Here is a 12,358-nt window from a genome sequence, read left to right as displayed (position 1 = left end):
TTTCAGGGACACAAATGTATTTTTACCTAGTTATAAAACTCAAAATCTTCTTAAAAAAAAAAAAATCACTTTCCCTCTCGTTTTTTCCTGTTGTTTTCTGGGAAAGCCAAAAAAAAAAAAAAAAAAAAAATCCTGAAAATCACAATTACTAAACAAATACTTACTTTACTAATAGATCATGAATGGGCTTTAAGTGGCTAAACCCATTCATGATCAAGCTCAAAGTCTCGTCCCCCATCACTCCACCATTACCTTGCAAAGCCAAAAGGAAACTTTTGATGGTGTTGGATTCTGCAACGGTGCATTGCGGCCTCAACCACTTTGATGATTGAGATTGCTGGCTTTGTTTATAGTCCCCACAACTGCAATGGGACCACTCTTTGTCTCCAAGTCATAGTCAGTGACCTTTCTCTTTTGGGTCTATTTTTAAAATTCAACCTGCAGTAATTGTTTAATATGAAACTAAGAACCCAAAAACCAAAGCTAGAAACTAAAAACGTCGGTTTGTGAAAGAGATGGGTGTGATCACCAGCATCACCAACAACTTGGGTGTTCCTTTTTATGGCGACCTGGTCAGGAAGAAGCTACCGCTACTAATGTCACGGTTTCATTTTTCAAACATGTGAATTCTCTGGCTACTATTCAATTGCAGCTTTTCTTTCTTATCTACTTGCCTTGTTCTGATTTTTTCAACGATTCAATCTTAATCTAGTATCTGGGTACGAACATGTACCTCTCTCTCTCTCTCTCTCTATTGGGTCCACCTTAAATTGCTCAATTTGCTGTCAAGTTGGCTTCTTTGTTTCACCTCAATCTTGAGTAATTCTCTTATGTTATTTTATTCTTCTCTTGGGTTGCTTGTTTTGGATATATTGAACTGCTTTAGAATTTTAAATGTGTGAGTTTTGATGGTTGTTTTTGATTATCAGGTGGAGTACTTGGATATTTTCTACAATTTGTAGTATTGGGTACTTAGAGGATTTTTAGAGTTCTGGGGTTCCGTGTGTTAGTGGGATGCATCTATCAAGAGTTTGGACGTGTGGATTATTTATTGTTGCATGGTTGTGTTGTTCTTCACTACTTATTGGGGCTCAGAAACCGGTTACCAGCCCCGAAGAAGGTGATTTTGCTTTAGTTTTCTGTTCTTTTGCATTTCATGATTCACAAGCATCTTTTGCAAAATTAAGTGCTCAGGATGATGCTTGTTTAGATTTCTCACATGCGTGCTTTCTGAAACGATTACTCATGTTCGCTTCCCCCAAGTTAGGAGTGGTTAGTATGGCATATAGTTAGGTTGTAGTTATTGTTTGATTCATCAATTGGGTGTGCTCAAAACTTGAGGCTGTTAATAGCTTTGATGCATGTTTTTAAGATAACATTGCGTTCCTTTAATGCAGATACCCTGATTCTAGAATTATAGAAACAGAAGGACCAGCAATCATGTTGATGAAATGATGATTAACATTTGTATTAATTTGCAGTGAAGGCTTTGCAGGCCATCAAGAGCAGTTTGATAGATCCCAATGGGAATCTGAGTGATTGGGATCAAGGAGACCCATGTACATCAAATTGGACAGGGGTTTTCTGCTACAATACACCTTTAGACGATGGATATCTACACGTTAAACGATTGTATGATTTTAACCTTTATTGATTTTTATTTTTATCAGAAAGCACTATTGACATAAATTATGCTATATTTTATTTCACTTTTTTCACTTTGTTTATTTTGTCCCCTGCATATGATGAGATGAATATTATTCCACTTTGATATCTACTCATTTTAGTTGGTGCATGGAACAAACTTCCTTGATTATATTGTTCATTTGAAATTAAAAGAAATTTATTAGGATGGGATCTATTATCCACATGTTTCCCAATGGTCAACCGTATCTCCTAATGAGTTTAAAATCTATCTTCATGTTCTTTTCATTTGTGAAGAAAATTAATAACTATTAATTTATTAGAATTTATTGCCTACAAACACAATTGTTATCTCATGCTTAGCATTATAATAGATTTTGAAGCTAGTCACAAGTTTGCATATAAAACTATCAAGCTTTGATAAGACTTGGCTATTAATTGCATGTAGGCTCTTCTTCTGAAGACATAGCAATGGTGCTTTAATAATTTTGTTTTGGGCTGCTTCTCTGCAGGCTACTACTACGTATGAATTTGTCAGGAACTTTATCACCAGAGATTGGCCGCTTATCAAATTTGACAATATTGTAAGGCAAAGGATATCTGAAAAATAATTTTTGTGATACAAATATCTTTATTTGAATCACAGTTTTCGGAGACCTCTTTCACTCAATATTCTGGAATCCCATGGTAGCATTCTATATTACTATTTACTTATCCTACTGATATATTTTTCTTTCTACTCTGTTGAAGGGATTTTATGTGGAATAACATAAGTGGGAGTATACCAAAGGAGATAGGCAATATTAAGTCTTTGTTTCTCTTGTAAGTTGAGCATCTTCTCTGTTGGATAGGTTAGACACTCAATATTGTTATCACAGGATTACATGCTTAGAGCATTAAGAAATGCAGATATGCTACTAGTTTGTGCATTTTAGACCCTTTGAATTCTGATACAAGAGATAATCCTTGTATCTGAAGATTCAGAACTAATTTACTTTATATTTTGGTGCTTTTCTGAATACATGATATTTTAATATTGTAAAGCTGCAGTACAATTTCTTTGTCTCTAATTCCATTTATAATATTCTGTGTTTCCAGGCTTTTAAATGGAAACCAATTAACAGGTCCCTTACCTGAAGAGCTTGGTTATTTTCCAAACTTGGACAGGATACAAATTGACGAAAACCATATATCGGGACCAATACCTAAATCATTTGCAAACTTGAACAAAACAAGGCACTTGTGAGTGTGCTTCTGATGCTATACTGTCTAAAATCAGTTCTACAATAACTAACCCTTCTACTTCTCTTTTTTATGAGCAGTCACATGAACAACAATTCGATCAGTGGGCAAATCCCGCCTGAGCTATCCAGATTACCGAGTCTTATTCACTTGTAAGTATTAGGTCATATTCTTAAATTTCATATGAGTCATCTGTATGACCATTGACAATCTTCAGCTTGGCACCTGCAGCCTTCTTGATAATAACAACTTATCGGGGTATCTTCCACGAGAGTTCTCCGAACTGCCAAATTTGCAGATACTGTATGGTTTTCACTTTCCTAGAACATAAATATATTTATGTTTACACATAATTTTCTTTACATTTAAAATTTGTGAATTTATTTTCCTTTTCTTTTTCTTACGCTTTTCATCTTGAACAAGGCTATAATTTCTAAATTTTCCTTTTTCTACGGTGTAACATTACTCTAGTAATCTTTTTTCAAGTTTCTTGATACTTTCATTTACTCTGTTTTGCAGTCAATTTGATAACAATAACTTCGATGGGACTACAATTCCAGCTTCTTATAGCAAGATGTCTAAATTGCTGAAGTTGTAAGTTCATATTATTATTGCTTGTTTGTAACTATGTTCCAAAAGTAAAGGTGGGCAAGGTGCTAGCCTTGAAGTTTAAGGCTCAATGTTTGTGTGTGTGTGTCTATATATATATATATAGAGAGAGAGAGAGAGAGAGAGAGAGTGTAAGGATCAATGTAAACTACTCTATCAATGTTTGGCTAATGATTAAAGAAGCTCTTCCCTCCCCCTAAAATGCAAAACTATAATAAAGAGGAAAATACCAACAAGACAAGAAGTACTATAAAATGGACAGAGTAGTTTGCATTTTGTTGCGAAAATACATAAATTATTCCAACATTGATTGAAAATGAGTACTTTTTTTAAGGATAAATTACAACTTACCCACCCATGGTTTGACCGAAATTTAAGTTGCTTACCTATTGTTTTGACACTTTACCCCTCTGAATTTTGACTGAAATTTAAATTGCCTACCAGTGGTGTGAAATCCCATGATACAAGTGTTCCGTTGGATTCATTTTGATCTTATTGGATCTTGTATTTTTATGTTTTTTGTGTTTTTGGAGGAAATAGACATAAAAGTGGAGCAAATAGACATAAAAGTGGAGCAAAATTACATATTTAGCCATGCTTTTAACAAAAGTGGGTTACGGAACTCTAACTGAGCTAACCTTAGATAGGTAAAGTGTCAAATTTTAAACCACGAGTAGGCAACCTAAATTTCGGCCAAATCATAGGTGGGTAAGTTGTAATTTGCCTTTTTTTTTTTTAATTAGTAAGTGACACTGACATGCACATGTGGTTAGTCTTGAATTCACAACCTCACCCTCCAGCCCAATATTAGGGGAGAAGAAAGTGCCAGTTGAGCTATGGCTCATTGGAAATTGAAATGGAATACAAATGGGAAGTTACTCAACTTAGAAGTGCTGTTGGTTTAATCCAACTAAGGTGGCATGAATGTACTTCTTTGCATTTCTCAAGTTGTAAAGAAGCTAGATTATCTTAATCAGATATCACAGAACTTTCATTAACTTAGAAGCTTTATATGCTTACAAGATGGCAATTAAGGAGTAAACACATTCACATGTTGCGTGATATTCAAGATTTATAATATTTGTGTTTTGGTTGGATTTGCCAGGAGCCTTAGGAACTGCAGTTTGCAAGGACCAATTCCTGATTTTAGCCAAATACCAAACCTTTATTATCTGTAAGTTTATTTTTATTTTTCCTTTTAAGAGTCATTCTGGGATGATCACTTATGGCTTTTAAATCTGAAAAATAGATGGACCAGGGTGTATGGAATTTTCTCTTTTCTTTATCTAAAAACTCCGATAGCTACTTATACTTTCTTTATGTTTTACTTTGTATAAATTTCAGTGACCTCAGTTCAAATCAGCTAAATGGAACCATACCTTCAGATAGGTTTTCTCAGAATATCACGACTATGTAAGATTCTTCATCTTCTAAATGAGATGTCAAATTTTGTATTTTTTTTTCATGTTGTTTGAATTTAATTCCTAGTTATTGCGAAATATTTCAAGACAACTTATAACAGCAATTCCCTTGACTTTTGATATCTACTATTTGAGCAATATTCAGCTTGTTATCCCACAACTATATTTCTGGAACAATTCCCACCAACTTTTCTGATCTTCCTCATCTCCAAAGACTGTGAGTAGTCTCCCTTTCTTATTCCTCCTTTTGTGTTTAGTTCTATGGTTCATTGTTATTGTAAATTATTTTGTATTAATTTAAATTTGAGTTTCCACTTATCTCAACCATTATATTTTAAAGTTACTAGTTAATATCAGTCAATAAATTAAACTTTTAATAAACTAATTGGATTTATTTGGTAAATTATTCCCCATGGCAGGTCAATTGCAAACAATTCATTAATTGGCTCTGTTCCATCCTCCATTTGGCAAAGTAGGGCTTTTAATGGAATGGAGAAATTTACAGTGTAAGAACTGAATGACAATGTTGCTATTTCCTTGTTTAGAAGTGTCATCATATTTTGGTATGGGTGTGTGCATCTGTTCATTCTCTCAACCGTCTTTTTCTTGTAATGGTAAAAAAAATAAAGTTGATTCCTTTTTCTGATTACAGCATGGCCTTTTGTAAAATTCAAAGTTTAACCTCCTGGGTTGACTATTAAATTTACTCTCAAGACTGGATTGTCTAAGATATTGCTTTTTCCCTTTGGTACTACAGGGAGTTGCAGAATAATAATCTTGCAAATATCAGTGGCACTATTTATCTACCTCCAAATGTCTCTGTCTGGTTTGCTTCTATACCTCCCCAATTTTTGCTTCCTGATTAGTTTCATATAGAACATCATGTGTGATGAAATGCATCTTCAAAATGTGAATACTTGGTAAAGGATTGTGGATGTGATCTTTTTAATTTTAGTTTTGCAAGGTGTAACATACATAGCACATTGATGTGATTAAGTCTCATTTTTAACTCTCAGGCTTCAAGAGAATCCCTTATGCTTGAACTCCAACCTAGCCCAGTTCTGTAAACCTGAAATTGAGGAAGACAAAAACAGTCAGAGTTCAACAAATACCACTTCTGTTTGTCAGGCTCATGCATGCCCATCCTCTTACGAATATTCCCCTACATCTCCAGTAGTTTGTTTCTGCGCTCTTCCTTTGTTTGTTGGATATCGGTTGAAAAGTCCCGCATTCTCAGATTTTCGTCCGTACAGATTTAAATTTGAGGAGTTCCTGACATTTCATCTTGAGTTATCTCTTTATCAGCTGTACATTGATTCATTTACATGGGAAGAAGGACCTCGACTGGGAATGCAATTGAAGTTCTTTCCTGTATCTGATTCTGTAAACAATGCTAATACCTTCAATAAGAGCGAGGTTCAGCGAATCTTCGATGTATTCACATCATGGAAAATTCATAATAGTGACCTTTTTGGACCTGCTGAACTTATCAGCTTTCCTATACTGGGCTTCTATAAATATGGTTTGTCTCAAAACCCTTATTTGATATTTTTTGCAACAGAGCTTTCTTGAGTCATAACTAATGCTTATTTAGCTGTTGAGGAATGTACAGCTTTCTTCTCTAATTTATTTGACTTACACCTTGAAGTCCTCTATACTTAAAGACCATCTTAAGCTTGTGGCATTATTCTCTGTTGTTGATTTGTCTGAGTAACTTGTGGGAATATCTGTGGGGGGCACATTTGAGTGGAGATCACCTTTTCTTTTGTTGCGAACAACGTTGAAGAAAGGCTTGGTCTCCAGTTTAATGCTTTCACCATGGTGATGCTATGTTCTGTTGAATAACAGATACAGTTGATCAGCACATAAGTAAATAACTGCAATGCTCGGTTCAAGATGATTGTTAATTTTCCCGGCAATTAAGTTGTGTTCTATATTGATCAAGAAGCCAGCTTCAAATTCACACCATCACTTATGACTTGACCCCAAAGATAGATGAACTATAACTCAGTCACAAGCCTTATTTTGTGTATTCATCTATGAGATGAATTTTGTTGCAAAGCTTTGATTTTTTTTGTGCTGATAGTTCTCACTAATGTCACAGATGATGCCAACTCTCCAAGTTCTGGTTTAAGCAAAGGTGCATTGGCTGGCCTAGTACTGGGGATCATTGCAGGTGCAGTTGCATTGTCTGCAGTTGTTACTCTTCTGATACTGAGAATGCATGTGAGGAATTACCATGCGCTTTCAAGAAGACGCCATTGTGAGTATCTTATTTTTATGATGTTAGGGGTATCAGGTAGATATGTCATGTTTTTTTGCTTTTCCTGTAATTGTTTCTATCGTACACCCTGAATTTAGGCCTGTCAATTGGGCCAGGTTGATACTAGTCCAATTACATAGGCCTTAGCCTGGGCTTGGTCAATATCTTAGCCCTATCTCAGCTAATGATGTTGGGCAAGATTCAGCCAATTTTGGGCTGGCCTGTGATTAGAAGCATCATTTAAAGTTGAAAAAAGGTTAAAGATAAATTTGCATAGGACTTGGTTGCATACTGGCTCAAACCATGTTTAAGTTGAAGAAAATCCAGTCATCAACTATGTTTGTAACGACCCAAGGAAAAGCGCTAGCCATATCTGCGCTATATCTCAAAAGGATTAGTCACAATTGAGACTCTTAATAGTTGTTAATAAAGTCCAGTTCAACCTAGTATATGTCCAATGTGGGACTTATCAAACACCCACACACATCCCACAATCAATCGAACTGGGGCATCATCACAATGTTAAACAATGTTGTTGACAAGCAAGGAAGTACGGGCACTTCATTTGGAGTGCAGTACCCGTGTAGGACACTTGCATTGCCTGGGACACTTCTGCATGTGTGTCCCAGCAGTATCCCTTAAAAAAAATGAAGCACATGGCCAAGACACAAGAATAAGAGGAATCAAATACTCTTTCACAAAACAAAGAGAGCATTTATGTTTTGAATAGTAATAGTGCATTTGAGAATTAATAAATATATTTATTCTTGATTTGAATTCTAATTTCTAAACATCCTTTAATAGTCATGGATTTTCTTTATTATCCATTATTACTCTTAATTTGATATATTTAACATTATATGAAAAATATATGCTTAATAATAAATAGAAAATAAAAATAAAACTATATTTAATAATTAATTTAATAGACATGTTCCGCCGTACCTGTGTCCTATTTTTTCAAAAAATGCCATGTCACCGTGTCATACCCGCACCCGTATATGTACCTGTGTCCATGCTTCTTAGTTGACTAGTAAGACGCAATGGTATGTGTGTGTGTGTCTGTGTGAGTATAAATAAAATCTTATGATAATCAATACATAATTCTATCAGGTATTTAAAAAAAAAAAATGGCACTGCACCTTTTTATGCAGCACTTATTTCTATGTTTTTATTTTTAACATTGGTCCTATTAAATATGCAGCATCTATGAGCTCCATAAAAATTGATGGTGTAAAGGATTTCACTTATAGAGAAATGGCTGTGGCTACAAGCAGTTTTGACACTGAGGTTGGCCGAGGAGGGTATGGTAAGGTTTATAAAGGCATTCTAGCTGATGGTGTAGTTGTGGCCATAAAACGTGCACAAGAGGGATCTTTACAGGGTGAAAAAGAGTTCTTGACAGAGATAAAATTGTTATCAAGGTTACATCATCGAAACCTTGTGTCTTTGATTGGGTATTGTGATGAAGAAGATGAACAGGTACTTTTTCTTATCTTGAATTTATATATACATGTTCTCTATGTTCTTAACACTTATTCCAAATTTCAAGCCAATTGGATGTTATTTTCTATTCGATTTGTAAACTCATCTTTTATGCATATTTTTAATATACAAAAACTTGAAATTTAAACATTTAGTAGATAGAATAGTTATATATCTCATATCAACTTGAAATTTTGCAAACATGGAGAGTATTGGAAGAAAATGTAATCTAATAGCGGATTTGTCAAAATTTGCATCAAATGAAATAAATATTGAGTGGTGTAGGATTGCTTAAAGAGTTAAAGTTACACTAGATATAACTTGAACCTAACCCATATACATAATGAATAAAAGATTGGATTATCCACCAATCTTCTTGGATACACAGGGAGATGATTCCCATCTACTTAGGAAGTTGATGCAATTAAGAGTTAAAAAATAAGAAGTGAAAGATGTAAAACCGTGTACATAGCTGCTTTGAATATGCAAACAATGGAAGAAATCAAATTCGGTTTAGAGACATTACAGATGAGATTTTGCCAAATTAGTTGCTTAATAACGTAGAAGCATAGACGGTTCTTCATAAAGTAAGGATTATTTTGGCTCTAAGAAATGCATTAAGGACTTAAATATCTGCTTTCGCAGTGAACTATGTTGCTCCTGCAAAATTGTTTGGCTTTCACACCCTGGGGACTAGCTTTTCTTTCTCACTATTGCTTAATTTGTTTTGGAAATTTTTCTTTGGAGGAGCTTCATGTAAGTATTGTTTTGCATGCAGATGTTGGTCTATGAGTTTATGTCAAATGGTACTCTGAGGGATCACCTTTCTGGTACACCTTATAATCATTCTCTAAACTTGCCTTTTATTGATCTCACTATAGTATTTTCTAGGTGTTCCTCATTGCGAATGATTGCAATCTATAACTTGCAACAATACACTTTCTCCCTCTCTTCCCCCCCCCCCCCCCCCACCAAAAAAAAAATTCCGTTTTATTTATATATTTTATAGCTAAGCGTAACTTTTTTACTTTCAAATTCTATATCCATTCTAATGAGCTTATTAGGGGTTCATGTGTGCAATAATACAGCCAAGTGCAAAGAACCTTTGAGTTTTGCTATGAGATTGAGAATTGCCCTAGGATCGGCTAAGGGCATCCTCTACCTACATACTGAAGCTGATCCTCCAGTATTTCATCGAGATATCAAGGCCAGCAACATATTATTGGACTCCAAGTATATGGCAAAAGTTGCTGATTTTGGACTTTCACGACTTGCACCAATTCCAGATATTGAAGGGACGGTGCCTACTCATATATCCACAGTTGTTAAGGGGACACCAGTAAGACTCTTATAGTTGATGTTTAACTAATAGAATTATAAATTTCATATTTTTCTAGGTTGATGAGTGAATTCTTATCAGTGTTCTCCAGCTGTGGCACAAGTGCCACATTTTAACTGCCTATAAGTTTTATATGATTCAACACTTGACAATCTAGCCTGGGCTATTGACTCTTCTTGGAAAAACAATAAAAATGAATTGATAATAGTGTTGTTCATTTCCATTTTTGTGTAAGGGTAAATCACAGAAAACCACCCTAAACTATGGGATACTTGCACATCACAAACTTTGAAAATTTGGTTGAAACAACCGTGCCAAAAAGAGGAACTGATAGCTTGATACCATGTTAGAGAAGTATTAGAAATGAATTAAATGAGAGAGGTTCAAAAAGAGAAGCTAAAAATCTTTTATAGCCTTCATCCACTATATTCCATATATATATATGAGTTTTTTTTTTTTTTGAATCCTATATATGTGAGAGTTGGTTACAAGGAATAGAGAATATTCTAGACAATATGATAGCTGGTGAGGGATACTTCAGCAGCAACACCCACCCCTGGGATACTCTAGACTAATCTGGAAGGATTCAACACAATGCAAGGGTACCACCTATACATTATAAACTCTTTAACAGGGTGCAAAGTGCAAGATCCCCAATATATATATATTGGTAAGTTACACACGGTCCCAATAAGTCTTGAATCCACAACCTCACCCTCCATCTCATTACTGTGGGACACGGAACTGCCAGTTGAGCTATAGGTCATCGGCAATCCCCATAATTTAGGGTGGTTTTTTTGGAACTAACCATTTTTTTAAATTGTAAATTTATACATTGTTATTATTAAAAAAAAAAAAAAATGGTAACTCAAACTCTATGAAATAGACTTAGTAGTATGTCATTTGAGATGTAACTGATGCCTATTTTCTTTTTCTTTCGTTCTTTGGATTAAATTTGCAGGGTTACCTTGATCCGGAGTATTTCTTAACTCGTAAATTGACAGATAAGAGTGATGTTTATAGCCTTGGTGTTGTTTTTCTTGAACTCCTGACCGGGAAGCAGCCAATCTCACATGGAAAAAACATTGTTAGAGAGGTAAAACCTTATAGACTTGTTTGTCTTGGATTTGATGAGGCCTAATGGTGCATCAGGTGCTTAGGCATGAAAGGGAAAATTGTTTTTCCGTGATTTGTTTTATTGTGTAGAATAAAGATGACAGCTTTTAGTTATTCTCTCTCTCTTCTTCTTGCCATATGTCATTTTATTCTAGACGTAAAGATGAGAGATATCCTCATTTGCAAGTTTCAGTTTTAACTTCAAACACTGAAATCCTAAAAAAAAAATCTTCACTTCTGTCCTTATGCGAAACATTCGTTTACTTGTATAACATTTATGATCATTTTGGCATAATGATCATATTATTTAATCCTGTAGATACAGTGGCTTAAATTTGTGTAATAAAATGGTTTCTTATAGTTTTTATATGGTTTCTATTTGTTTCAGGTTAATGTTGCGAGTAAATCTGATATGATCTTTTCGGTCATTGATGGACGAATGGGATCTTATCCTCCTAAATGCGTGGTGAAATTTTTGAATTTGGCTCTCAAGTGTTGCGGAGATGAGACAGATGCTAGACCTTCAATGGCAGAGGTGGTTAGAGAACTTGAAAGTATATGGCATATGATGCCTGATTCCGACATTATATCAGTAGGCCCTATGGTCACTAATGCTGAAAAGCTTGCAACTCCACCATCATCATCCTCTACGGTGAAGGATCTTTATGCATCAGAGATATCTGGCATTGAACTAGTTAGTGAAGTCATTCCATCTATCGCGCCTAGATAGAAAACATTTCTAAAATAGATTGTATTAGAACCTGAGATGCTATGATCTTGATGTTGTGTAAAGTCTCGCTCTTCATTATTCATTACATTTTTTTTTTTTTTTTTTGTAAACTAATTAGTTAGACTTTTTTTTGGGTAAACTAATTAGTTAGAGCTGTAGATGGTGTAATAATGTCACTGTAAAAACGTATAATGTTCAATAATGAAGTTGTTGATACTTGATAGTGAAATTTTGAAATACATTGATAAGAAACGTAAACTTTATGGAGTATGTGCTGTCTGATTCAATATAAACATTAACTTTATGGGACACTGAGCAGTCTTAAAGCTACAAGAAAAAGAAGATTTGATTGAAATGCTTTTAATGAAAACTGGCTTCATACACACTGGTATGATTAGGGGTGGTGGTTAGTCAGTTATCTTTCTTTTTCTTTTTCTTTTCTTTTCTTTTTTTTTTTTTTTTTTTTTTTTTTGATACAGGATAGAAATTCTCTTTTAGCCTAATCTACT

General features: G+C 34.5%; 1 protein-coding gene across 5 annotated transcripts; it reads left to right on the top strand.

Annotated features, from left to right (window-relative positions):
- Nucleotides 1–242: 242 nt before the first annotated feature.
- On the top strand, nt 243–12,078 carry LOC126726800 (probable LRR receptor-like serine/threonine-protein kinase At1g06840). 5 transcript variants are annotated; one of them, XM_050432176.1, is made up of 22 exons: nt 244–622; nt 713–819; nt 930–1,120; nt 1,482–1,632; nt 2,157–2,228; nt 2,395–2,466; nt 2,743–2,886; nt 2,967–3,038; nt 3,118–3,189; nt 3,406–3,480; nt 4,601–4,669; nt 4,840–4,908; nt 5,062–5,133; nt 5,336–5,422; nt 5,674–5,742; nt 5,933–6,438; nt 7,021–7,179; nt 8,384–8,661; nt 9,443–9,494; nt 9,729–10,003; nt 10,965–11,099; nt 11,508–12,078. In XM_050432176.1, exons 3-22 carry the CDS (start codon nt 1,015–1,017, stop codon nt 11,847–11,849), a joined length of 2,877 nt encoding a protein of 958 aa, XP_050288133.1. In that variant the 5' UTR covers nt 244–622; nt 713–819; nt 930–1,014; the 3' UTR covers nt 11,850–12,078. The 5 variants fall into 5 exon arrangements, with proteins under 5 accessions (XP_050288147.1, XP_050288140.1, XP_050288133.1 ...); XM_050432190.1 differs by lacking the exon at nt 713–819 and having other exon boundaries at nt 243–622; XM_050432183.1 differs by having other exon boundaries at nt 243–719.
- The last annotated feature ends 280 nt before the right edge of the window (nt 12,079–12,358 follow it).

The sequence above is a fragment of the Quercus robur genome, chromosome 1 (assembly GCF_932294415.1).
Source record: "Quercus robur chromosome 1, dhQueRobu3.1, whole genome shotgun sequence".
Taxonomy (NCBI): Eukaryota; Viridiplantae; Streptophyta; class Magnoliopsida; order Fagales; family Fagaceae; genus Quercus; species Quercus robur.
The sequence above is the reverse complement of the archived record's forward strand: the minus strand, read 5'-3'. Positions and strand labels throughout refer to the sequence as shown.